Genomic DNA, 27,324 nt, shown 5'->3' with positions numbered 1-27,324 from the left:
AGGAAAATAAGCAAATGATATGAATAGATAGTTCTAATGGGAAATATAAATGGCTCTCAAACATATGAAAAAATGCTTAACCTCACTCATAATCAGCAAAATGCAAAGCAAAACTCTACTGGACCTTGAAAACATTATGCTTAGCGAAATAAGCCAGAAACAAAAGGACAAATGTTGTTACACTTCCATTTAAAGAGGTACCTGGAATAGGCAAATGCGTAGAGACAGAAAGTACAATAGAGGTTGTCTGGGGCTAAGGAGACTGGGGAATGGGGAGTTATTGTTTAATGGGCATGGAGTTTATGTTTGGGATGATGAGAAAGTTCTGGAAATGGATAGTGATGATGGTTTGAATGTACTTAATGCCACTGAATTGTATACTTAAAAATGGTTAAGATGGCAAATTTTCTGTTATGTATATTTTATCACAATAAAAAGTTTTCCTGATAAACTGGAAAAAACCAACTCTACTGAGATACCATATTTTACTTATTTATCACATTGGCAAAAATAAATAAAATCAATAGCTCACTGAGTTTGCAAAGCAGTAGCATAATGGGCATTCTCATATGTTGCTACTGGGAATAAAAATTGGTCTCATAATTATGGAGGCAATCTAGCTATATATGTATGTGTGTGTGTGTACATCTGTATCTCCATTGACCTAGCAATTCCTCTTCTTTATGGGACAGAGGAAGATTACACTGTATATACTCTTGCACCTTTTGAATTCAAAATATGTAAACACATTTCCTATTAAATAATGAATAGATATAGTAAAATCACATTAACTAATATTGCTAGGATATAGAGAAATGAACATTCCCATACTCTGCTAGAAGGGATGTTAACTAGTTCTTTCCTGGAGAACAATTCAGCATCAAGTACCAAAGGCCTTAAAATACATTTAATTGACCCAGCAACTGCCCTTCTAGGAATTTATCCTAAGGAAATAATGAGATATCTGGAAATATTTACATAGAAAGATGCTCCTTGCAGCTTTATGATAACAAACAATCTGCCCACATTAGGCGATATTAAATCAAGTATAGTTCTTCTCTGTAATGGGACACTATACCAGCTGTAAAAAATCATGTTCTAGTGGAAAATACAATAATCTGAGAAAATGGCCTCAATAAATTGTTGAGGGAAAAGAGCAGGTTATAAAATAGTAAGTGCAGCATTACCTCAATTTTATAAAACGTATTTTCAGGGGAAAAAGTGGCTGGATGGATATAAGCAGAAATGTTAACAGTCCCTATCATTGATTACGGGGCCTTTTTTAACTCCTTATGGCTATGTTTTCCAAGTAAAATATGTTATAAAATATATTAATTTATAAAACAACAATTATTAAAAATAAAATAAAATAGCAGCTTTATAGAAAATTGCAAAGTACATAATCACCAAAATACTAGCTTCGTGAAATAGGAAGGCTCAGCTCCCTCTACATCCATAGCAAGCCTTAATTCTTTGTCTGATTTTACTTTTTATTTTACTCATTCTCCTTGAACCACTACCCATATGATCATGTATATGATGCAGATGGATAAAGTTCAAGAGATTTGCTCTGAAAAAGAACTATTAAGCCAGCCAGCAGTGAATCAACATCAATGGATTTTAATTCTTCAGCAATCACTAAGGCTTAGCATTTTTCAGCTAAATACTTTGTTACAAATGACAAAGCAGGGCTTTTATCATTGTAGGTCTGATAGTTTTTGGAAAACTCATTCCAGCATTAAGCCTATGCATGTTAAAGACTCCGAGTAGGGGTACACTCTTCAAATTTACACTTATTCTTTTAATATTCAAGATCACAGACCTAGTGCAAGGAATTGATACATTCTTGCTTTAAGCCCATATTTATCTCTTAAAAGTTAGAGAAGTCTCTCAGGGATCTAGTTCCAGTTCCTACTATGGAAGCAGGACAATATGAGCAACAGATTATTAAAAGCCAGTCTTCCTGATCCAAATCTAGCTCAGTGATGCTTAATGTAATGTTAAATATTTGTTGACAATCTTCAAAATGGAGTTCAACTGGGCTGTGACAATTGAGCTTTGTTTTCCTTTTGAACTTAATCTAAGTCATACTCGTAAAGTAACATTCTGGCTAACCAAAAATCTAGCTGTCCTCTAAGTTAGGACTATCAAACTAACAGCCTCATCAGTCATTCAGACAAAACTGAACACAATTCAGGGACAGCTGATAGCACTGGCAAGGCAGGCGAGGAGTCCAAGAAGTCTATTTAGTTACAAGGTGTCTTAAAGAATATGGGAATAGAAGTTTCTTGATGGAATTCAGGACATATAACACAAACTACCTTTTGTTTTAGAATACAACCAACAGCAGAATTCTACCTGTTTTCTTTTTCAAATCCAATTAAAAAATTACAGAAAAAGCTACCACTGGCTACACAGCAATACAGCTCTACCTTTTGAAGAAAGCTGCATTGTTAAATTACTGAGATAGCTCTTCCTGCAGAGCTGTAAATGTATTACCTTAGAGTACAGCACTGTGGCTCCCATATAATCCTTCTCTTGAAATTTTTTGTTGCCTTCCTTTCTGTAGAAGAGGGGAGCATTCAGGTCCTTTCCCACCAGGTAACTGCTAGAGAGACTTTTTAAAAACATCTCATCCTCAGGTCTTCATAAATTAAGAAAGAAACAAAAAAAGCACAAACTTATTATTTCAAGGAAAGCTCCTAATCACTGCACTTAAAACAGGAATGCCTGCAAAAACATTGGGACACACGAGGTTGTAGGTATTATGTCATGTGATGGGGGGAAATCCTGTGTGTTCAAAGACAAATTTCTATTTAGAGGACAGAGTGCTAATTTTTTATTATTTACATAAAAATGAAGCATCCCTTGGATACTATACCATAAAGAAGCTTGGCTATGGAGAATGACAAATCACATGGAGTTTGCAGCAAGGGTATTCTCCATTAGGTCTAAAATACTTGAGTGAATGGCTGACAGGAGGGATAGAGGTAATGAATCGCAAAGTAAATGTAATGAAAGGTTTAACACTGCGTGAATCTGAAAGAAGGGAATTACATAGCAATTCTTCGTATTATTTTTGCAAGTCTGAAATTATTTCAACCTAAAAAGTTAAAAAAAGTATATAAATGCTGTATATAATTAATAAGGTTGACCTAATATATAAATACACAAATATACACACACACTACAAATAGAGCATACACCTTTTTTCCAATAAGGAGAAATAGTATTGAATAACCTAGACTATACTTTGACTATAAAGCATTAATATAAAATGTACACAATGCGGAAACTAAAAATACTCTTAAGCAACTCTTGGGTAAAGAAGAAATCAAAATCAAAATTTTAGGATGTTTAGAAAACTGTTTTTCAAATTTTTGTTTATGAAGACCGACCATAAGAAATATCTTTCACATTGTGATTCAGTATGAGGCCATCTGTGTCTGTATATACTGACATTTCACAAAACATTATATTTGCTATGTATCATATCAAATATGATTTCAATAATATTTAAGTAAAATATTAAAAAGTCAAAATAATTAACAGAAAGAAAAATCAGGAAAGATTTGATTTCATCCAAAAGGTGTGCTTGAATTTAGTTATTTATTCCAGTCTAGAACATTATGAGGACAATACCCTATGTATATCTGGCGCATCACAAAGCCTGTTTTTTTCTGCTTGTTTTTGTTTTAAGTTTGGTTAAACCTGAAAATCCTAGTTCACACTAAAAGAATGTGGTAAATAGTAATAATAGCAAAATTCTTGCCTAGCAATGGATATTACCTTAATCCAAAATGATGATAAACTGTTTTATAATTGTTCTTTAGTGCAATTAAGAACTAAGCTGCAGTAATTTATTCTTTTCTTCAGGCACCAAGTTTAATTCAGTAATTGATTTAAAGTTTTGAAAGCAAATGGATGTTCTATGTTTTTAAAAAAATATTTCAAAATTTCTTCTGGAATGTTTTGGTACAATATTTGAGGAAGGGAGATGGAACAATTTTCCCAATTTTTTTTTGTGTTAAAATATACAAAAGAAAATGTATAATTTTAGCAATTTTTAAGTATACAGTTCAGTGGCATTAAGTATATTCACAATATTGTGTAATTATCACCACTATCCATTGCCAGAACTTTTTCACCATCCCAAACTGAAACCTGTCCCCATTCCTACCTCTCCCAGCCCCTGGTAATTTCTATTCTACTTTCTATCTCTGTGAATTTATTCTGGGCACTTCATGTAAGTGGCATCATGCAATATTGGTCTTTTTTTTTTTTTTGTAGATAATTATTTTTGATTGAAGGGTAGTTGACACACAGTATTACATTACATTAGTTTCAAGTGTACAACATAGTGATTCAACATTCATATACATGATAATTCTAGGTACCAGCTATCACCATACCAAGTTGTTACAATATTTTGACTATATTCCTTATGTTATACATTACATCCTGGTTACTTATTTATTTTACAATTGGAAGAGCGTACTTCTTTTTTTTTTTTTTTTTGTGAGGGCATCTCTCATATTTATTGATCAAAAGGTTGTTAACAACAATAAAATTCTGTATAGGGGAGTGAATGCTCAATGCACAATCATTAATCCACCCCAAGCCTAATTTTCGTCAGTCTCCAATCTTCTGAGGCATAACAAACAAGTTCTTACATGGAGAACAAATTCTTACATAGTGAATAAGTTACATGGTGAACAGTACAAGGGCAGCCATCACAGAAACTTTCGGTTTTGCTCATGCATTATGAACTATAAACAGTCAGTTCAAATATGAATACACATTTGATTTTTATACTTGATTTATATGTGGATACCACATTCCTCTCTTTTTATTATTATTTTTAATAAAATGCTAAAGTGGTAGGTAGATACAAGATTAAGGTAGAAAACATAGTTTAGTGTTGTAAGAGAGCAAATGTAGATGATCAGATGTGTGCCTGTAGACTATGTGTTAATCCAAGATAGACAAGGGCAATAAAACATCCACGTATGCAGAAGATTTCTCTCAGAACAGGGGGCGTGAGGTTCTAAGCCTCACCTCTGCTGATCCCCAATTTCTCACCTGATGACCCCCCTGCGACTGTGCTTGTCTTAGGTTGTTCCTCCCTTGAGGAATCTTACCCGTCTCTGGCTAACCAGTCATCTTCCGGGGCCATACAGGGAAATGTAAAGTAGGTAAGTGAGAGAGAAGCCTTATTGTTTGAAATGGTTAGCTTTTTACTTCTTTGCATATTTATGCCCAGTAGCTTCTATGCCCAGCATTTGTCTTGAGGTATCTTTACCACTTGGAAGAATTATGATACTCGGTAAATTTGATATAAGGCACGAGTTCTATTTAAGGGTTGTAATTAGGAAGGAAGAAGAAAAGCTATAGAAGTAGCAGGCGGAAGAAAACATGGGAAGATTGATTATTTCTTTGACATATCTTCTTGTAGAGTAACTTCAGCATGTATAGGTTTTAAGCTACTACTTAAATTGCGCACACACATTAACATAATAGGAGTATAGTTACATAACCAAAGCATACCTGTAATTACCAGCCATCTCTAGTGAAACCAAGAAAACCAGTTAGGCACCTTAGGCATTTGTGAAAACTTACCTATGATATGGTGGATATTGTCCAACTGAACTTGAACAGTCTGAGAGAAATCAGACAAATTAAAACAACCCATTCCTGGGGAATGTTCACATCCCTTATGTTCTTTTAACAGTTAATAGTCTGTAGTTGTAAGATTTTGGAGCGCTACAATTTGCACTTCTCCTAATTCTTGATTGAGTTCCAACAGTACAGATCCAGTCAAATTTGTTTTACTGTATGCACAGGCTAGCTTAGATATCTCCTTCCTCATTCCCATGGCAAGTCCAGGAACTGGTGGGCTGAGTGCATCTACAGCTGTACCAGTGCGTGGATCTTTGTTGGGGTTTTTTGATGATCATCTTCTGGCATGAGTCTTCCACAGAGTGCTGATGTTGGAAGTTTTTTTCATATCGTATCTTAGTTCATTTTCGGGGTAGCCCAATTAGGCTTTGATCCTCTGTAAAACACAAACAGACCCTTTGCCTACACTTTTATATGCCCTTTATACCCTTGTGTAGAACTCATTGGAGGTCACCACACAGGAAATGCCTTTTTTTTTTTTTTTTTTGGTATCACTAATCTACACTTACATGATGAATATGATGTTTACTAGGCTCTCCCCTATACCAGGTCCCCCCTATAAACCCCTTTACAGTCACTGTCCATCAGCATAGCAAAATGTTGTAGAATCACTACTTGCCTTCTCTGTGTTGTACAGCCCTCCCCTTTCACCCACTCCCCCATGCATGCTAATCTTAATACCCCCCTACTTCTCCCCCCCTTATCCCTCCCTACCCACCCATCCTCCCCAGTCCCTTTCCCTTTGGTACCTGTTAGTCCATTCTTGAGTTCTGTGATTCTGCTGCTGTTTTCTTCCTTCAGTTTTTCCATTGTTCTTATATTCCACAGATGAGTGAAATCATTTGGTATTTCTCTTTCTCCGCTTGGCTTGTTTCACTGAGCATAATACCCTCCAGCTCCATCCATGTTGCTGCAAATGGTAGGATTTGTCCTTTTCTTATGGCTGAGTAGTATTTCATTGTGTATATGTACCACATCTTCTTTATCCATTCATCTATCGATGGACATTTAGGTTGCTTCCAATTCTTGGCTATTGTAAATAGTGCTGCGATAAACATAGGGGTGCACTGATCTTTCTCATACTTGATTGCTGCATTCTTAGGGTAAATTCCTAGGAGTGCAATTCCTGGGTCAAATGGTAAGTCTGTTTTGAGCATTTTGATGTACCTCCAGACTGCTTTCCACAATGGTTGAACTAACTTACATTCCCACCAGCAGTGTAGGAGGGTTCCCCTTTCTCCACAGCCTCGCCAACATTTGTTGTTGTTTGTCTTTTGGATGGCAGCCATCCTTACTGGTGTGAGGTGATGCCTCATTGTAGTTTTAATTTGCATTTCTCTGATAATTAGCGATGTGGAGCATCTTTTCATGTGTCTGTTGGCCATCTGTATTTCTTTTTTGGAGAACTGTCTGTTCAGTTCTTCTGCCCATTTATTAATTGGGTTATTTGTTTTTTGTTTGTTGAGGCGTGTGAGCTCTTTATATATTCTGGATGTCAAGCCTTTATCGGATGTGTCATTTTCAAATATATTCTCCCATACTGTAGGGATCCTTTTTGTTCTATTGATGGTGTCTTTTGCTGTACAGAAGCTTTTCAGCTTAATATAGTCCCACTTACTCATTTTTGCTGTTGTTTTCCTTGCCCGGGGAGATATGTTCAAGAAGAGGTCACTCATGTTTATGTCTAAGAGGTTTTTGCCTATGTTTTCTTCCAAGAGTTTAATGGTTTCATGGCTTACATTCAGGTCTTTGATCCATTTTGAGTTTACTTTTGTATATGGGGTTAGACAATGGTCCAGTTTCATTCTCCTACATGTAGCTGTCCAGTTTTGCCAGCACCATCTGTTGAAGAGACTGTCATTTCGCCATTGTATGTCCATGGCTCCTTTATCAAATATTAATTGACCATATATGTCTGGGTTAATGTCTGGATTCTCTAGTCTGTTCCATTGGTCTGTGGCTCTGCTCTTGTGCCAGTACCAAATTGTCTTGATTACTATGGCTTTATAGTAGAGCTTGAAGTTGGGGAGTGAGATCCCCCCTACTTTATTCTTCTTTCTCAGGATTGCTTTGGCTATTCGGGGTCTTTGGTGTTTCCATATGAATTTTTGAATTATTTGTTCCAGTTCATTGAAGAATGTTGCTGGTAGTTTCATAGGGATTGCATCAAATCTGTATATTGCTTTGGGCAGGATGGCCATTTTGACGATATTAATTCTTCCTAACCACGAGCATGGGATGAGTTTCCATCTGTTAGTGTCCCCTTTAATTTCTCTTAAGAGTGACTTGTAGTTTTCAGAGTATAAGTCTTTCACTTCTTTGGTTAGGTTTATTCCTAGGTATTTTACTTTTTTTGATGTAATTGTGAAGGGAGTTGTTTTCCTGATTTCTCTTTCTGTTGGTTCATTGTTAGTATATAGGAAAGCCACAGATTTCTGTGTGTTGATTTTGTATCCTGCAACTTTGCTGTATTCCGATATCAGTTCTAGTAGTTTTGGGGTGGAGTCTTTAGGGTTTTTTATGTACAGTATCATGTCATCTGCAAATAGTGACAGTTTAACTTCTTCTTTACCAATCTGGATTCCTTGTATTTCTTTGTTTTGTCTGATTGCCGTGGCTAGGACCTCCAGTACTATGTTAAATAACAGTGGAGAGAGTGGGCATCCCTGTCTAGTTCCCGATCTCAGAGGAAATGCTTTCAGCTTCTCGCTGTTCAATATAATGTTGGCTGTCGGTTTATCATAGATGGCCTTTATCATGTTGAGGTACTTGCCCTCTATTCCCATTTTGCTGAGAGTTTTTAACATGAATGGTTGTTGAACTTTGTCAAATGCTTTTTCAGCATCTATGGAGATGATCATGTGGTTTTTGTCTTTCTTTTTGTTGATGTGGTGGATGATGTTGATGGACTTTCGAATGTTGTACCATCCTTGCATCCCTGGGATGAATCCCACTTGGTCATGGTGTATGATCCTTTTGATGTATTTTTGAATTCGGTTTGCTAATATTTTGTTGAGTATTTTTGCATCTACGTTCATCAGGGATATTGGTCTGTAGTTTTCTTTTTTGGTGGGGTCTTTGCCTGGTTTTGGTATTAGGGTGATGTTAGCTTCATAGAATGAGTTTGGGAGTATCCCCTCCTCCTCTAGTTTTTGGAAAACTTTAAGGAGAATGGGTATTATGTCTTCCCTGTATGTCTGATAAAATTCCGAGGTAAATCCATCTGGCCCGGGGATTTTGTTCTTTGGTAGTTTTTTGATTACCGCTTCAATTTCGTTACTGGTAATTGGTCTGTGTAGATTTTCTGTTTCTTCCTGGGTCAGTCTTGGAAGGTTGTATTTTTCTAGGAAGTTGTCCATTTCTCCTAGGTTTCCCAGCTTGTTAGCTTATAGGTTTTCATAGTATTCTCCAATAATTCTTTGCATTTCCGTGGGGTCCGTCGTGATTTTTCCTTTCTCGTTTCTGATACTGTTGATTTGTGTTGACTCTCTTTTCTTCTTAATAAGTCTGGCTAGAGGCTTATCTATTTTGTTTATTTTCTCGAAGAACCAGCTCTTGGTTTCATTGATTTTTGCTATTGTTTTATTCTTCTCAATTTTATTTATTTCTTCTCTGATCTTTATTATGTCCCTCCTTCTGCTGACCTTAGGCCTCATCTGTTCTTCTTTTTCCAATTTCGATAATTGTGACATTAGACCATTCATTTGGGATTGTTCTTCCTTTTTTAAATATGCTTGGATTGCTATATACTTTCCTCTTAAGACTGCTTTTGCTGTGTCCCACAGAAGTTGGGGCTTAGGGTTGTTGTTGTCATTTGTTTCCATATATTGCTGGATCTCCATTTTGATTTGGTCATTGATCCATTGATTATTTAGAAGCGTGTTGTTAAGCCTCCATGTGTTTGTGAGCCTCTTTGCTTTCTTTGTACAGTTTATTTCTAGTTTTATGCCTTTGTGGTCTGGAAAGTTGGTTGGTTGGATTTCAATCTTTTGGAATTTTCTGAGGCTCTTTTTGTGGCCTAGTATGTGGTCTATTCTGGAGAATGTTCCATGTGCACTTGAGAAGAATGTATATCCCGCTGCTTTTGGATGTAGAGTTCTATAGATGTCTATTAGGTCCATCTGCTCTACTGTGTTGTTCAGTGCTTCCGTGTCCTTACTTATTTTCTGCCCAGTGGATCTACCCTTTGGGGTGAGTGGTGTGTTGAAGTCTCCTAGAATGAATGCATTGTAGTCTATTTCCCCCTTTAGTTCTGTTAGTATTTGTTTCACATATTCTGGTGCTCCTGTGTTGGGTGCATATATATTTAGAATGGTTATATCCTCTTGTTGGACTGAGCCCTTTATCATTATGTAGTGTCCTTCTTTATCTCTTGTTACTTTCTTTGTTTTGAAGTCTATTTTGTCTGATATTAGTACTGCAACCCCTGCTTTCTTCTCGCTGTTGTTTGCTTGAAATATGTTTTTCCATCCCTTGACTTTTAGTCTGTACATGTCTTTGGGTTTGAGGTGAGTTTCTTGTAAGCAGCATATAGATGGGTCTTGCTTTTTTATTCATTCTGTTACTCTGTGTCTTTTGATTGGTGCATTCAGCCCATTAACATTTAGGGTGACTATTGAAAGATATGTACTTACTGCCATTGCAGGCTTTAAATTCGTGGTTACCAAAGGTTCAAGGTTAGCCTCTTTAGTATCTTACTGCCTAACTTAGCTCGCTTATTGAGCTGTTATATACACTGTCTGGAGATTCTTTTCTTCTCTCCCTTCTTATTCCTCCTCCTCCATTCTTCATATGTTGGGTGTTTTGTGCTGTGCTCTTTCTAGGAGTGCTCCCATCTAGAGCAGTCCCTGTAAGATGTCCTGTAGAGGTGGTTTGTGGAAAGCAAATTCCCTCAGCTTTTGTTTGTCTGGGAATTGTTTAATCCCACCATCATAGTTGAATGATAGTCGTGCTGGATACAGTATCCTTGGTTCAAGGCCCTTCTGTTTCATTGTATTAAATATATCATGCCATTCTCTTCTGGCCTGTAGGGTTTCTGTCAAGAAGTCTGATGTTAGCCTGATGGGTTTTCCTTTATAGGTGACCTTTTTCACTCTAGCTGCCTTTAAAACTCTTTCCTTGTCCTTGATCTTTGCTATTTTGATTATTATGTGTCTTGGTGTTGTCCTCCTTGGATCCTTTCTGTTGGGGGTTCTGTGTATTTCCGTGGTCTGTTCGATTATTTCCTCCCCCAGTTTGGGGAAGTTTTCAGCATTTATTTCTTCTAAGATACTTTCCATCTCTTTTCCTCTCTCTTCTTCTTCTGGTACCACTATAATACGGATATTGTTCCTTTTGGATTGGTCACACAGTTCTCTTAATATTGTTTCATTCCTGGAGATCCTTTTGTCTCTCTCTATGTCAGCTTCTATGTGTTCCTGTTCTCTGGTTTCAATTTCATCAATGGCCTCTTGCATCCTATCCATTCTGCTTATAAACCCTTCCAGAGTTTGTTTCATTTCTGTAATCTCCTTTCTGGCATCTGTGATCTCCCTCCGGACTTCATCCCATTTCTCTTGGGTATTTCTCTGCATCTCTTTCAGCATGTTTATGATTCTTATTTTGAATTCTTTGTCAGGAAGACTGGTTAGGTCTGTCTCCTTCTCTGGTGTTGTCTTTGTGATTTTTGCCTGCCTGTAGTTTTGCCTTTTCATGGTGATAGGAATAGTTTGCAGAGCCGGGACGAATGACGGCTGGAAGAACTTCCGTTCTTGTTGGTTTGTGGCCCTCCTCTCCTGGGAGAACAGCGACCTCTAGTGGCTTGTGCTGTGCAGCTGCGCGCAGACAGGGTTTCTGCTTCCTGCCCGGCTGCTATGGAGTTAATCTCCGCTGTTGCTGTGGGCGTGGCCTGGTTCAGGCGCTGCTCCAAAGTGGTGGAGTCGCGTTGGAGCAGGAGCAGCTGGGAGGCTATTTATCTCCGTAAGGGGCCTCCCTGCTCCCTGCAGCCCAGGGGTTAGGGTGCCCAGAGATCCCCGGATTCCCTACCTCTGGATTAAGTGTGCCACCCTGCCTCTTTAAGACTTCCAAAAAGCACCCGCCAAAACAAAACGACCACAAAAAAAAAAAAAAAAAAAAAAAAAAATTATATAAAAAAAAAAAAAAGTGGCCGCTCGTTTTTCTTTATTCTCCAGCGCCAGACTCAGGCATCTGCTCACCAGTCTTGCTGCCCTGTTTCCCTAGTATTGGGGTCCCTATCCCTTTAAGACTTCCAAAAAGTGCTCGCCAAAACAAAACAGCAAGAAAAAAAAATGGTCGCTCACTTTTCTGGTTTCCTCCGGCGCCCGGCCTCCAGTGCCCGCTCACTGTTCTTGCTGCCCCGTTTCCCTAGTATCCAGGGCTCCCCGCACATGCACTGTGTCTGCACTCTGGCCCGGATGGCTGGGGCTGGGTGTTCGGCAGTCCTGGGCTCCGTCTGCCTCCTGCTCTGCCTATTCTCCCGCCGGCAGCTGGGGGGAGGGGCGCTCGGCTCCCGCCAGGCCGGGGCTTGTATCTTACCCCCTTCGCGAGGCGCTGGGTTCTCTCAGGTGCAGATGTGGTCTGGATATTGTCCTGTGTCCTCTGGTCTTTATTCTAGGAAGTGTTGTCTTTGTTATATTTTCATAGATATATGTTGTTTTGGGAGGAGATTTCCGCTGCTCTACTCACACCGCCATTTGGCTCCCCCCTTCCAATATTTGTCTTTTTATGTCTGGATTATTTCACTTAGCATAATGTTTTCAAATTTCATCCACGTTGTACCAGGTAGCAGAATTTAATTCCCTTTTATAGCTGAATAATATTCCACTGTATCTACATACCACATTTTGAGTATCTATTCACCCAGGGGTAGACATCTGGGTTGTTTCTGCTTTTGGCTATTGTGAATAATACTGTTACGAACATTGGTGTGCAAATATCTGTTTAAGTCCTGTTTCCAATTTTTTAGGGTATAAACCTAGAAGTGGGATTGCTGGATCACATAATAATTCCATTTTTAATTTTTTGAGGAACTGCCATACTGTTTTCCCTAGTAGCTGCATCATTTTACATTCCCACCAACAGTGCATAAGGGCTCTAATTTCTCCACAACCTCACAAACACTTACTATTCTTTTTTTATAGTAGCCATCCTGAGTATGAGGTGGTGTCTCATTGTAGTTTTGATTTGCATTTTCTTGATAATTAAAGTGATGTACGGGCGGAAGATGGCGGCGTGAGTAGAGCAGCGGAAATCTTCTCCCAAAACAACATATATCTATGAAAATATAACAAAGACAACACTTCCTAGAATAAAGACCAGAGGACACAGGACAATATCCAGACCACATCCGCACCTGAGAGAACCCAGCGCTTCGCGAAGGGGGTAAGATACAAGCCCCGGCCCAGCGGGAGCGGAGCGCCGACCCCCCCAACTCCAGGCCAGAGAAGAATAGGCAGAGCGGGAGGGAGACAGAGCACAGGGCTGCCGAACATCCAGCCCCAGCCATCCAGGCCAGATGCAGGGCCCTCGATACTAGGAAAACAGGGCAGCAAGAACAGTGAGCGGGCACTGGAGGCCGGGCACCGGAGGACATAAGAAAAGCGCATGACCATTTTTTTTTTTTTTTGCTTTTTTGCTGTTTTGTTTTGGCGAGCGCTTTTTGGAAGTCTTAAAGGGATAGGGACCCCAATACTAGGGAAACAGGGCAGCAAGACTGGTGAGCAGAGGCCTGAGGCTGGCACCGGAGAATAAAGAAAAACGAACGACCACCTTTTTTTTTTTTTAATTAAAAAAATTTTTTTTCTTGTTTTTTTTTTGTGGTCGTTGTTTTGTTTTGGCGGGTGCTTTTTGGAAGTCTTAAAGGGGCAGGGCGGGTCACTTAATCCAGAGGTAGGGAATCCGGGATCTCTGGGCACCCTAACCCCTGGGCTGCAGGGAGCAGGGAGGCCCCTTACGGAGATAAATAGCCTCCCAGCAGCTCCTGCTCCAACGCGACTCCACCACTTTGGAGTAGCTGCCCGAGCCAGGCCACGCCCACAGCAACAGCGGAGATTAACTCCATAGCAGCCGGGCAGGAAGCAGAAACCCTGTCTGCGCGCAGCTGCGCAGCACAAGCCACTAGAGGCCGCTGTTCTCCCAGGAGAGGAGGGCCACAAACCAACAAGAAAGGAAGTCCTTCCAGCCGTCACTCGTCCCAGTTCTGCAGACTATTCCTATCACCATGAAAAGGCAAAGCTACAGGCAGACAAAGATCACAGAGACAACACCAGAGAAGGAGACAGACCTAACCAGTCTTCCTGACAAAGAATTCAAAATAAGAATCATAAACATGCTGACAGAGATGCAGAGAAATACGCAAGAAAAATGGGATGAAGTCCGGAAAGAGATCACAGATGCCAGAAAGGAGATCGCAGAAATGAAACAAACTCTGGAAGGGTTTATAAGCAGAATGGATAGAATGCAAGAGGCCATTGATGGAATTGAAATCAGAGAACAGGAACGCATAGAAGCTGACATAGAGAGAGACAAAAGGATCTCCAGGAATGAAACAATATTAAGAGAACTGTGTGACCAATCTAAAAGGAGCAATATCCGTATTATAGGGGTCCCAGAAGAAGAAGAGAGAGGCAAAGAGATGGAAAGTATCTTAGAAGAAATAATTGCTGAAAACTTCCCCACACTGGGGGAGGAAGTAATCAAACAGACCACGGAAATACACAGAACCCCCAACAGAAAGGATCCAAGAAGGGCAACACCAAGACACATAATAATTAAAATGGCAAAGATCAAGGACAAGGAAAGAATGTTAAAGGCAGCTAGAGAGAAAAAGGTCACCTATAAAGGGAAACCCATCAGGCTAACGTCAGATTTCTCAACAGAAACCCTACAGGCCAGAAGAGAATGGCATGATATATTTAATACAATGAAACAGAAGGGCCTTGAACCAAGGATACTGTATCCAGCACGACTATCATTCAAATATGACGGTGGGATTAAACAATTCCCAGACAAACAAAAGCTGAGGGAATTTGCTTTCCACAAACCACCTCTACAGAACATCTTACAGGGACTGCTCTAGATGGGAGCACCCCTAGAAAGAGCACAGCACAAAACACCCAACATATGAAGAATCGAGGAGGAGGAACAAGAAGGGAGAGAAGAAAAGAATCTCCAGACAGTGTATATAACAGCTCAATAAGCGAGCTAAGTTAGGCAGTAAGATACTAAAGAGGCTAACCTTGAACCTTTGGTAACCACGAATTTAAAGCCTGCAATGGCAATAAGTACATATCTTTCAATAGTCACCCTAAATGTTAATGGGTTGAATGCACCAATCAAAAGACACAGAGTAACAGAATGGATAAAAAAGCAAGACCCATCTATATGCTGCTTACAAGAAACTCACCTCAAACCCAAAGACATGTACAGACTAAAAGTCAAGGGATGGAAAAACATATTTCAAGCAAACAACAGTGAGAAGAAAGCAGGGGTTGCAGTACTAATATCAGACAAAATAGACTTCAAAACAAAGAAAGTAACAAGAGATAAAGAAGAACACTACATAATGATAAAGGGCTCAGTCAAACAAGAGGATATAACCATTCTAAATATATATGCACCCAACACAGGAGCACCAGCATATGTGAAACAAATACTAACAGAACTAAAGGGGGATATAGACTGCAATGCATTCATTCTAGGAGACTTCAACACACCACTCACCCCAAAGGATAGATCCACTGGGCAGAAAATAAGTAAGGACACGGAAGCACTGAACAACACAGTAGAGCAGATGGACCTAATAGACATCTATAGAACTCTACATCCAAAAGCAGCGGGATATACATTCTTCTCAAGTGCACATGGAACATTCTCCAGAATAGACCACATACTAGGCCACAAAAAGAGCCTCAGAAAATTCCAAAAGATTGAAATCCTACCAACCAACTTTTCAGACCACAAAGGCATAAAACTAGAAATAAACTGTACAAAGAAAGCAAAGAGGCTCACGAACACATGGAGGCTTAACAACACGCTCCTAAATAATCAATGGATCAATGACCAAATCAAAATGGAGATCCAGCAATATATGGAAACAAATGACAACAACAACACTAAGCCCCAACTTCTGTGGGACACAGCAAAAGCAGTCTTAAGAGGAAAGTATATAGCAATCCAAGCATATTTAAAAAAGGAAGAGCAATCCCAAATGAATGGTCTAATGTCACAATTATCGAAATTGGAAAAAGAAGAACAGATGAGGCCTAAGGTCAGCAGAAGGAGGGACATAATAAAGATCAGAGAAGAAATAAATAAAATTGAGAAGAATAAAACAATAGCAAAAATCAATGAAACCAAGAGCTGGTTCTTCGAGAAAATAAACAAAATAGATAAGCCTCTAGCCAGACTTATTAAGAAGAAAAGAGAGTCAACACAAATCAACAGTATCAGAAACGAGAAAGGAAAAATCACGACGGACCCCACGGAAATGCAAAGAATTATTGGAGACTACTATGAAAACCTATATGCTAACAAGCTGGGAAACCTAGGAGAAATGGACAACTTCCTAGAAAAATATAACCTTCCAAGATTGACCCAGGAAGAAACAGAAAATCTAAACAGACCAATTACCAGCAACGAAATTGAAGAGGTAATCAAAAAACTACCAAAGAACAAAACCCCCGGGCCAGATGGATTTACCTCGGAATTTTATCAGACATACAGGGAAGACATAATACCCATTCTCCTTAAAGTTTTCCAAAAAATAGAGGAGGAGGGGATACTCCCAAACTCATTCTATGAAGCTAACATCACCCTAATACCAAAACCAGGCAAAGACCCCACCAAAAAAGAAAACTACAGACCAATATCCCTGATGAACGTAGATGCAAAAATACTCAACAAAATATTAGCAAACCGAATTCAAAAATACATCAAAAGGATCATACACCATGACCAAGTGGGATTCATCCCAGGGATGCAAGGATGGTACAACATTCGAAAGTCCATCAACATCATCCACCACATCAACAAAAAGAAAGACAAAAACCACATGATCATCTCCATAGATGCTGAAAAAGCATTTGACAAAGTTCAACATCCATTCATGTTAAAAACTCTCAGCAAAATGGGAATAGAGGGCAAGTACCTCAACATGATAAAGGCCATCTATGATAAACCGACAGCCAACATTATATTGAACAGCGAGAAGCTGAAAGCATTTCCTCTGAGATCGGGAACTAGACAGGGATGCCCACTCTCTCCACTGTTATTTAACATAGTACTGGAGGTCCTAGCCACGGCAATCAGACAAAACAAAGAAATACAAGGAATCCAGATTGGTAAAGAAGAAGTTAAACTGTCACTATTTGCAGATGACATGATACTGTACATAAAAAACCCTAAAGACTCCACCCCAAAACTACTAGAACTGATATCGGAATACAGCAAAGTTGCAGGATACAAAATCAACACACAGAAATCTGTGGCTTTCCTATATACTAACAATGAACCAACAGAAAGAGAAATCAGGAAAACAACTCCCTTCACAATTGCATCAAAAAAAATAAAATACCTAGGAATAAACCTAACCAAAGAAGTGAAAGACTTATACTCTGAAAACTACAAGTCACTCTTAAGAGAAATTAAAGGGGACACTATCAGATGGAAACTCATCCCATGCTCGTGGTTAGGAAGAATTAATATCGTCAAAATGGCCATCCTGCCCAAAGCAATATACAGATTTGATGCAATCCCTATGAAACTACCAGCAACATTCTTCAATGAACTGGAACAAATAATTCAAAAATTCATATGGAAACACCAAAGACCCCGAATAGCCAAAGCAATCCTGAGAAAGAAGAATAAAGTAGGGGGGATCTCACTCCCCAACTTCAAGCTCTACTATAAAGCCATAGTAATCAAGACAATTTGGTACTGGCACAAGAGCAGAGCCACAGACCAATGGAACAGACTAGAGAATCCAGACATTAACCCAGACATATATGGTCCATTAATATTTGATAAAGGAGCCATGGACATACAATGGCGAAATGACAGTCTCTTCAACAGGTGGTGCTGGCAAAACTGGACAGCTACATGTAGGAGAATGAAACTGGACCATTGTCTAACCCCATATACAAAAGTAAACTCAAAATGGATCAAAGACCTGAATGTAAGCCATGAAACCATTAAACTCTTGGAAGAAAACATAGGCAAAAACCTCTTAGACATAAACATGAGTGACCTCTTCTTGAACATATCTCCCCGGGCAAGGAAAACAACAGCAAAAATGAGTAAGTGGGACTATATTAAGCTGAAAAGTTTCTGTACAGCAAAAGACACCATCAATAGAACAAAAAGGATCCCTATAGTATGGGAGAATATATTTGAAAATGACACATCCGATAAAGGCTTGACGTCCAGAATATATAAAGAGCTCACACGCCTCAACAAACAAAAAACAAATAACCCAATTAATAAATGGGCAGAGGAACTGAACAGACAGTTCTCCAAAAAAGAAATACAGATGGCCAACAGACACATGAAAAGATGCTCCACATCGCTAATTATCAGAGAAATGCAAATTAAAACTACAATGAGGTATCACCTCACACCAGTAAGGATGGCTGCCATCCAAAAGACAAACAACAACAAATGTTGGCGAGGCTGTGGAGAAAGGGGAACCCTCCTACACTGCTGGTGGGAATGTAAGTTAGTTCAACCATTGTGGAAAGCAGTCTGGAGGTACATCAAAATGCTCAAAACAGACTTACCATTTGACCCAGGAATTGCACTCCTAGGAATTTACCCTAAGAATGCAGCAATCAAGTATGAGAAAGATCAGTGCACCCCTATGTTTATCGCAGCACTATTTACAATAGCCAAGAATTGGAAGCAACCTAAATGTCCATCGATAGATGAATGGATAAAGAAGATGTGGTACATATACACAATGGAATACTACTCAGCCATAAGAAAAGGGCAAATCCAATCATTTGCAGCAACATGGATGGAGCTGGAGGGTATTATGCTCAGCGAAACAAGCCAAGCGGAGAAAGAGAAATACCAAATGATTTCACTTACCTGTGGAATATAAGAACAAAGGAAAAACTGAAGGAACAAAACAGCAGCAGAATCACAGAACTCAAGAATGGACTAACAGGTACCAAAGGGAAAGGGACTGGAGAGGATGGGTGGGTAGGGAGGGATAAGGCGGGGGGAGAAGTAGGGGGGTATTAAGATTAACATGCATGGGGGGGTAGGAGAAAAGGGAGGGCTGTACAACACAGAGAAGGCAAGTACTGATTCTACAACATTTTGCTATGCTGATGGACAGTGACTGTAAAGGGGTTTATAGGGGAGACCTGGTATAGGGGAGAGCCTAGTAAACATAATATTTGTCATGTAAGTGTAGATTAGTGATACCAAAAACAAAACAAAACAAAACAAAACAAAAAAAGGGCAGTTCCTGTGTGGTAACCTCCAATGAGTTCTACACAAGGGTATAAAGGGCATATAAAAGTGTAGGCAAAGGGTCTGTTTGCGTTTATACAGAAGATCAAAGCCTAATTGGGCTACTCTGAAAATCAACTAAGATACGATATGAAAAAGAACTTTCAACATCAGCACTCTCTGGAAGACTCATGCCAGAAGATGATCATCAAAAAACCCCAACAAAGATCCACGCACTGGTACAGCTGTAGATGCACTCCTCCCACCAGCTCCTGGACTTGCCATGGGAATGAAGGAGATATCTAAGCCGGCCTGTGCATACAGTAAAACAACAAATTTGACTGGATCTATACTGTTGGAACTCAACCAAGAATTAGGAGAAGTGCAAATTGTAGCGCTCCAAAATCTTACAACTACAGACTATTTACTGTTAAAAGAACATAAGGGTTGTGAACATTCCCCAGGAATGGGTTGTTTTAATTTGTCTGATTTCTCTCAGACTGTTCAAGTTCAGTTGGACAATATCCACCATATCATAGATAAGTTTTCACAAATGCCTAAGGTGCCTAACTGGTTTTCTTGGTTTCACTGGAGATGGCTGTTAATTACAGATATGCTTTGGTTATGTAACTATACTCCTATTATGTTAATGTCTGTGTGCAATTTAAGTAGTAGCTTAAAACCTATACATGCTGAAGTTACTCTACAAGAAGATATGTCAAAGAAATAATCAATCTTCCCATGTTTTCTTCCGCCTGCTACTTCTATAGCTTTTCTTCTTCCTTCCTAATTACAACCCTTAAATAGAATTCGTGCCTCATAACAAATTTACCAAGTATCATAATTCTTCCAATTGGTAAAGATACCTGAAGACAAATGCTGGGCATAGAAGCTACAGGGCATAAATATGCAAAGAAATAAAAAGCTAACCATTTCAAACAATAAGGCTTCTCTCTCACTTACCAACTTTACATTTCCCTGTATGGCCCCGGAAGATGACTGGTTAGCCAGAGACGGGTAAGATTCCTCAAGGGAGGAACAACCTAAGACAAGCACAGTCGCAGGGGGGTCATCAGGTGAGAAATTGGGGATCAACAGAGGTGAGGCTTAGAACCTCACCCCCCCTGTTCTGAGAGAAATCTTCTGCATACGTGGATGTTTTATTGCCCTTGTCTAGCTTGGATTAACACATAGTCTACAGGCACACACCTGATCATCTACATTTGGTCTCTTACAACACTAAACTATGTTTTCTACCTTTATCTTGTATCTACCTACCACTTCAACTTCAGCATTTTATTAAAAGTAATAATAATAAAGAGAGGAATGTGGTATCCACATATAAATCAAGTATAAAAACCAAATGAGTATTCATATTTGAACTGTTTATAGTTCATAATGCACGAGCAAACCCGAAAGTTTCTGTGATGACTGCCCTTGTACTGTTCACTATGTAACTTATTCATTATGTAAGAATTTGTTCTCCATGTAAGAACTTGTTTGTTATGCCTCAGAAGATTGGAGACTGACGAAAATTAGGCTTGGGGTGGATTAATGATTGTGCATTGAGCATTGACTCTCCTATACAGAATTTTATTGTCGTTAACAACCATTTGATCAATAAATATGAGAGATGCCCTCAAAAAAAAAAAAAAAAAAAAGGACAGACTTCCAATGGTAAAATAAATAAGTAACCGGGATGTAATGTATAGCATAAGGAATATAGTCAAGATATTGTAACAGCTTGGTAGGGTGATAGCTGGAACCTAGAATTATGTATATAAATGTTTTATCACTGTGTTGTACACTTGAAACCAATGTAATGTAATACTGTGCGTCAACTACCCTTCAATAAAAAATAATTATCTAGAAAAAAATAAAAATAAAAATAAAAATAAAGTGATGTAAAAAGCACCTTTTTGTGTGTTTATTGACCATTTGTATATCTTCTTTGGAGAAATGTCTATAAGCCTTGCTCATTTTTAAATCAGGTTGTTTGTTGTTTTGTCCTTGAGTCTTAGGAGTTCCTATATATTCTGGACATTAATCCCTTATCAGATACATAATTTGCAAAATTTTCCCCCCATTCTGCCAGTGTCTTTTTACTCTGTAGATATTGTCTTCTGATGCACAAAATATTTTAATTTTCATTTAGTCCAATTTGCTTATTTTTTCTTTTGCTGCCTGTGCCTTTGCTGTCATATTCAAGAAATAATTGCCAGCTAATGTCATAAGCGTTTGCCTTAGGTTTTTAAGAGTTTTATAGTTCTAGTTCTTAAGTTTAGGTCTTTAAGCCATTTTGAGTTAGTTTTTAAATGTGTCTAAGGTAAAGGTACAACTAAGTTATTTTGCATATCAATTCTAATTAGGAAGCAGACAGAAAAAACCAAGTTCTTTCTTCTTCCAGCCTTGCTTTCTCTCTCTAGAGCCCTACAGAGGTAACGCCTCTCATGGAGTCAACTGGCAAAGCAGAAAGTCCCAGCACACAAGACTGAGATCGGAGCCGAATAACATCTGCTTAATAACTCCCACACATCCATATAGACACATATTTTTTCCTGAACTATTTGAAAGTAAGTAGAGTCATCATGGAAGTTCACCTCCAAATATTCTACCAGGCCTCTGCTAAGAATAAGAACATTCTCCTATACCTTGATAGCACACATTATCATCATCACATCTAAAAAAAATTAACACTAATTCAAATACTACTTACATTTAGATTTTCCCAATTACTCCTAAAATATCTTTTATATCTTTCTCTTATTCCAACATGAACAAGGATCAAGGTTCTAATGTACTACATTTAGTTATTATTTGTCTTTAGTCTCTTTTGAGAGAGTCCCATTAATTTTTTTTGTTTTTCATGACTGCCTTTTTTAAAGACTTAAAGCCAGGAAAATGTTTCACATTCTGGTTTTGTCTGTTTCCTCATGATTAGATTCAGATTAAACCATTTTTGTCAAGAATATTACTACATAGTTAAATATGTATGCTTTCTGTTGCCTCAACTCAGGAGATGCAATAATGTCAAGCAGTCCCCACTACTGGTGATACTAAGTTTGGTCAGTTCATTCAAGCGGTGGGACTACATCAGACTAAAAAGTTTCTGTATGGCAAAGGACACCATCAACAGAACAAAAAGGCATCCTACAGTATGGGAGAATATATTTGTAAACGACCTATCTGACAAGGGGTTAACATCCAAAATATATAAAGAACTTACATGCCTCAACACTCAAAAAGCAAATAACCCTATTAAAAAATGGGCAGAGGATAAGAGAGAGTTCTCCAAAGAAGAGATTCAGATGGCCAACAGGCACATGAAAAGATGCTCCACATCACTAATCATCAGGGAAATGCAAATTAAAACCACAATGAGATATTACTTCACACCAGTTAAGGATATGGCCAGCATCGAAAAGACTAAGAACAACAAATGCTGGCAAGGATGCAGAGAAAGGGGAACCCTACTACACTGCTGGTGGGAATGTAAACTAGTTCAACCATTGTGGAAAGCAATATGGAGGTTCTTCAAAAACCTAAAAATAGAAATACCATTTGACCCGGGAATTCCACTCCTTGGAATTTACCCAAAGAATACAACTTCTCAGATTCAAAAAGACATTGCACCCCTATGTTTATCACAGCACTTTTTATAATAGCCAAGATATGGAAGCAACCTAAGTGTCCATCAGTAGATGAATGGATAAAGATGTGGTACATATATACAATGGAATACTATTCAGCCATAAGAAAGAAACAAATCCTACCATTTGCAACAACATGGATGGAGCTGGAGAATATTATGCTCAGTGAAATAAGCCAGGCAGAGAAAGACAAGTGCCAAATGATTTCCCTCATTTGTGGAGTATAACAACGAAGCAAAACTGAAGGAACAAAATAGTAGCAGACTACAGACTCCAAGAAGGGACTAGTGGTTACCAAAGGGGAGGGGTGGGGGTGGGTGGGTGGGGAGGGAAGGAGAAGGGAATTGAGGGGTATTATGTTTAGTACACATGGTGTGGGGGATCACGGGGAAAACAGTGTAGCACAGAGAAGGCAAATAGTGAATCTGTGCCATCTTTCTACAGTAATGCACAGTGACTGGCATTGGGATATGGGTGGGGACTTAATATGGGTAAATGCAGTAACCACATTGTTTTTTCACGTGAAACCTTCATAAGAGTGTATATCAATAATAACAATAAAAAATAAAAAATAAAATAAAATGCTATCACCCTGGAGTTGCCAGTTCATTCAAGCGGTGACTGTTGTGTAAATATTTCTCCAAAACAAAGATGCCTTTCACCTTGTCCTTAATAAGTAATCTATCAGGCAAACAAATCAATCTCTATTTGAGGTGAATAACCCATTTCCCAGTGATCTTTGTTCTAATGGTTTGAGCATCTACTGACAATCACTGTCAGAATTAGTTATTACACTGAGGGGTTACAAAACGGTGATTTTTCTAATTCTATCATTATTTTTAAATTTATTAACTGGCATTCTCCTGTAAAGACAAATGTTTTCTCCTTTCCTTCTTTTACTTATGTATTTATTTATTTTGAGTATCACCACAGACTTAAAAAAAAATTCATGTTATAACCATTATCATCATTATACATTTTGATGCTCAAATTGTCTTAAATTTGGCCAATGGGAATCTCTTCAGGCTGGCTCCTATGTTCTTTTTTATATAAATCCACTGGTCTTAGAGCACTTTCTGCTTTCTGGCACAAAGGTATTCCAGTTAGTACAAAAGCTAAACAAACAGTAAGTCATCGTAAGATTCCCTAGGACACTGCAAGGTATTATTAATTGTAGGGGGAGGGTCACTTGATCTCAAAAGATCTTCCATATTGATGAAAGGTATTTACTTTGGGAAAACATTCCTCAAAGATTGTAAATCAGCAAGAAAGAAAAGTATATGTCTGGCTTTAACTTTAAAGACCTAATTCATACTTTCATTTAACGGGCATGCATGTGGAGATTAGAAGTTTAAATCTTCTTGGTGACTTCAGATTATAATTGAATAGTGTTACAAACAGGTCTTCAGAGCTAACATTTTTTTTTTTTGGTATCATTAATATACACTTACATGAACAACATTGTGGTTACTAGATTTCCTCCATTATCAAGTCCCCACCACATACCCCATTACAGTCACTGTCCATCAGTGTAGTAAGACATTATAGAGTCACTACCTGTCTTCTCTGGGCTATACTGCCCTCCCCGTGTTCCCCCCAATATATTATGTGTGCTAATCGTAATGCCCCTTTTCCCCCTTATCCCTTCCTCCCCAGTCCCTTTCCCTTTGGTAGCTCTTAGTCCATTCTTGGGTTTTGTGAGTCTGCTGCTGTGTTGTTTCTTCAGTTTTGCTTTGTTCTTATACTCCACAAATGAGGGAAATCATTTGTTACTTGTCTTTCTCCACCTAGCTTAGTTCACTAAGCAAATATCCTCTAGCTCCATCCATGTTGTTGCAAATGGTAGGATTTGTTTTCTTCTTATGGCTGAATAATATTCCATTGTGTATATGTACCACATCTTCTTTATCCATTCATCTACTGATGGATACTTAGGGTGCTTCCATATCTTGGCTCCTGTAAATAGTGCCAAGAAATGGACACTTAGGTTGCTTCCATTTCTTGGCTATTGTAAATAGTGCTGCGATAAACATAGGGGTGCATCTGTCTTTTTCAAACTGGGCTCCAGCATTCTTAGGGTAAATTCCTAGGAGTGGAATTCCTGGATCAAATGGTATTTCTATTTTGATTTTTTTGAGGAACCTCCATACTGTTTTCCATAATGGTTGAACTTATTTACATTCCCACCAGCAGCGTAGGAGGGTTCCCCTTTCTCCACATCCTCGCCAACATTTGTTGTTGTTTGTCTTTTGGATGGTGGACATCCTTACTGGTGTGAGGTGATACCTCACTGTAGTTTTAATTTGCATTTCTCTGATTACTAGCAATGTGGAGCATCTTTTCAAGTGCCTGTTGGCCATCTGAATTTCTTCTTTGGACAATTGTTTGTTCATATCCCCTGCCCATTTTTTACTAGGGTTATTTGCTTTTTGGGTTTTGAGGTGTGTGAGTTCTTTATATATTTGGGTGTCAACCCCTTATTGGATCTGTCATTTATGAATACATTCTCCCATACTGTAGGATGTATTTTTTTGTTCTACTGATGGTGTCCTTTGCCGTACTGATGGTGTCCTTTTCAGCTTGATATAGTCCCACTTGTTCATTTTTGCTTTTGTTTCCCTTGCCCAGGGAGATGTGTTCATGAAGAAGTTGCTCATGTTCATATTCAAGAGATTTTTGCCTATGTTTTCTTCTAAGAGTTTTATGGTTTCATGACTTACATTCAGGTCTTTGATCCATTTTGAGTTTACTTTTGTGTATGGGGTTAGACAATGACCCAGTTTCATTCTCTTACATGTAGCTGTCCAGTTTTGCTAACACCAGCTGTGGAAGAGGCTGTCACTTCCCCATTGTATATCCATGGCTCCTTTATCGTATATTAATTGACCATATATGCTTGGGTTAATATCTGGACTCACTATTCTGTTCCACTGGGTATGTTCTTGTGCCAGTACCAAATTGTCTTGATTACTGTGGCTTTGTAGTAGAGCTTGAAGTTGGGAAGCGAGATTCCCCCCTGCTTTATTTTTCCTTCTCAGGATTGCTTTGGCTATTCGGGGTCTTTTGTGGTTCCACATAATTTTAGAACTGTTTGTTCCAGTTCATTGAAGAACGCTGTTGCTATTTTCATAGTGATTGCATTGAATCTGTAGATTGCTCTAGGCAGGATGGCCAGAGCTAACTTCTTAAGTAGAGAAGTTTGGGGATGAAGCAATAAGAAGTACATAGAACAAATAAAAATGGAGGAAATTATTAACTCAAGGAAAACAAGAGCAATACAAGAAGGGTAATTCAAAGTACATTTTATGGTTCACATGAATAGTATTTACACAGACCTAATAATGTATGTACTGATTATTGGTAACCAATATTATATTCTATTGGTTATATTATAAGTTGTAGTAGAGTTATAATAAGAGAATGAGGGAATTGTAAACTATCTATATGTGAGTTAGAGTTTAGAGAGCAAAATTTGGCATCTAAAACTAAAAATTCAAGAAACAGCAGTATTAGCATACTTGTTAGATATATAAAATTGAATGCCAGAAGAAACAAAGTCTCAGTCTCTAAGGAATAGGAATGGGGAAGAATGAGATAGCTGTTTTTTTAAATAAGCTTTTAAGTATCCTTTGACTTCTTACACTATGGGCATATTATTCTATGCCCATATTATTACACCATGGGCATAGATAAAAAATTAAACTAAAAATGGAAAATATTTCCACTTCATAAGACACCAGGTCTACATAATTTTACAGGACTTTTCTACCAGCCTTTAAGAATCAAATAATTCTTACAGTATATAAACCATTTCAGAGCATAGAAAAAGATGGGAAGTTCTCTAATTCATGCTATTGATACTGGGGTTCTTGTTCGCTGAGTCGAAGAATGAAATTCACAAACACTCAAGGTAGGAGAGCAAGGCAGCGGCTTTCATTTAAAACACTCAAGGTAGGAGAGCAAGGCAGAGGCTTTTATTTAGAGATAAAGCAAAAGCAGAGAGCTCCTGGCTCACACCAGGAGGGGACAAGAGAGCCCTGGGGTGGTGCATTGTCTAGGGGTTTTATAGGCGGTTGGGAGACAAAGGGCTAGGGATATATATACACCTGCTAAGTGGTCTCAAAATGTTTTATCTTCGAAGAGACACTAAGTTTCTTATTAGTCTTCCTGGTTATTTGTAAGAAATTTACTGCTCTGATTTCTTCCCAGGATAGCAGTTTCCTGGTGGGAGCATATCACTCAAGGCTGCCTGCTTTGCTCCCAGGGTGGGCTGAGTTATTGTCTGTTTGTTAAGAAACTTACTTTTTAACCTTTTAATTGGGTTTTAAGATGCAATCGTATTTTCAAGATGGAGTCCTTCCTTTTTTTACTAAGTTGTTTTGGGTTTGCTTGCTACATTGCGAAGTTGCAAATTATTTGTTTAGGGCTGGAGGAAGAAGAGCAGCACCTGGGTAAAGTCAGAAAAACAAGCTGGGTCCCTCAGCAGGCCAAAGCAAATCCCACAATGGATTATCTTGCTTTGTTTTTTCTGGAGGCCCTCACC

General features: G+C 38.5%; 1 protein-coding gene across 6 annotated transcripts in view; it reads right to left on the bottom strand.

The window, feature by feature from the left end:
• SMYD4 (SET and MYND domain containing 4) overlaps positions 1-27,324 on the bottom strand; it is a 64,803-nt gene that overhangs the window by 27,646 nt on the left and 9,833 nt on the right. For 4 of the 6 annotated variants that reach the window (XM_036906169.2, XM_036906170.2, XM_036906172.2 and 1 more), the window contains one exon: positions 2,500-2,644. The exons of the other annotated variants lie outside the window; for them this stretch is intronic. In XM_036906169.2, coding sequence (XP_036762064.2) covers positions 2,500-2,644 — 145 coding nt within the window. The remainder of the gene's footprint in view (positions 1-2,499; positions 2,645-27,324) is intronic. 6 annotated transcript variants of the gene reach the window in all.

Source organism: Manis pentadactyla, chromosome 4, assembly GCF_030020395.1.
Source record: "Manis pentadactyla isolate mManPen7 chromosome 4, mManPen7.hap1, whole genome shotgun sequence".
NCBI classification, from domain to species: Eukaryota; Metazoa; Chordata; class Mammalia; order Pholidota; family Manidae; genus Manis; species Manis pentadactyla.
The sequence above is the reverse complement of the archived record's forward strand: the minus strand, read 5'-3'. Positions and strand labels throughout refer to the sequence as shown.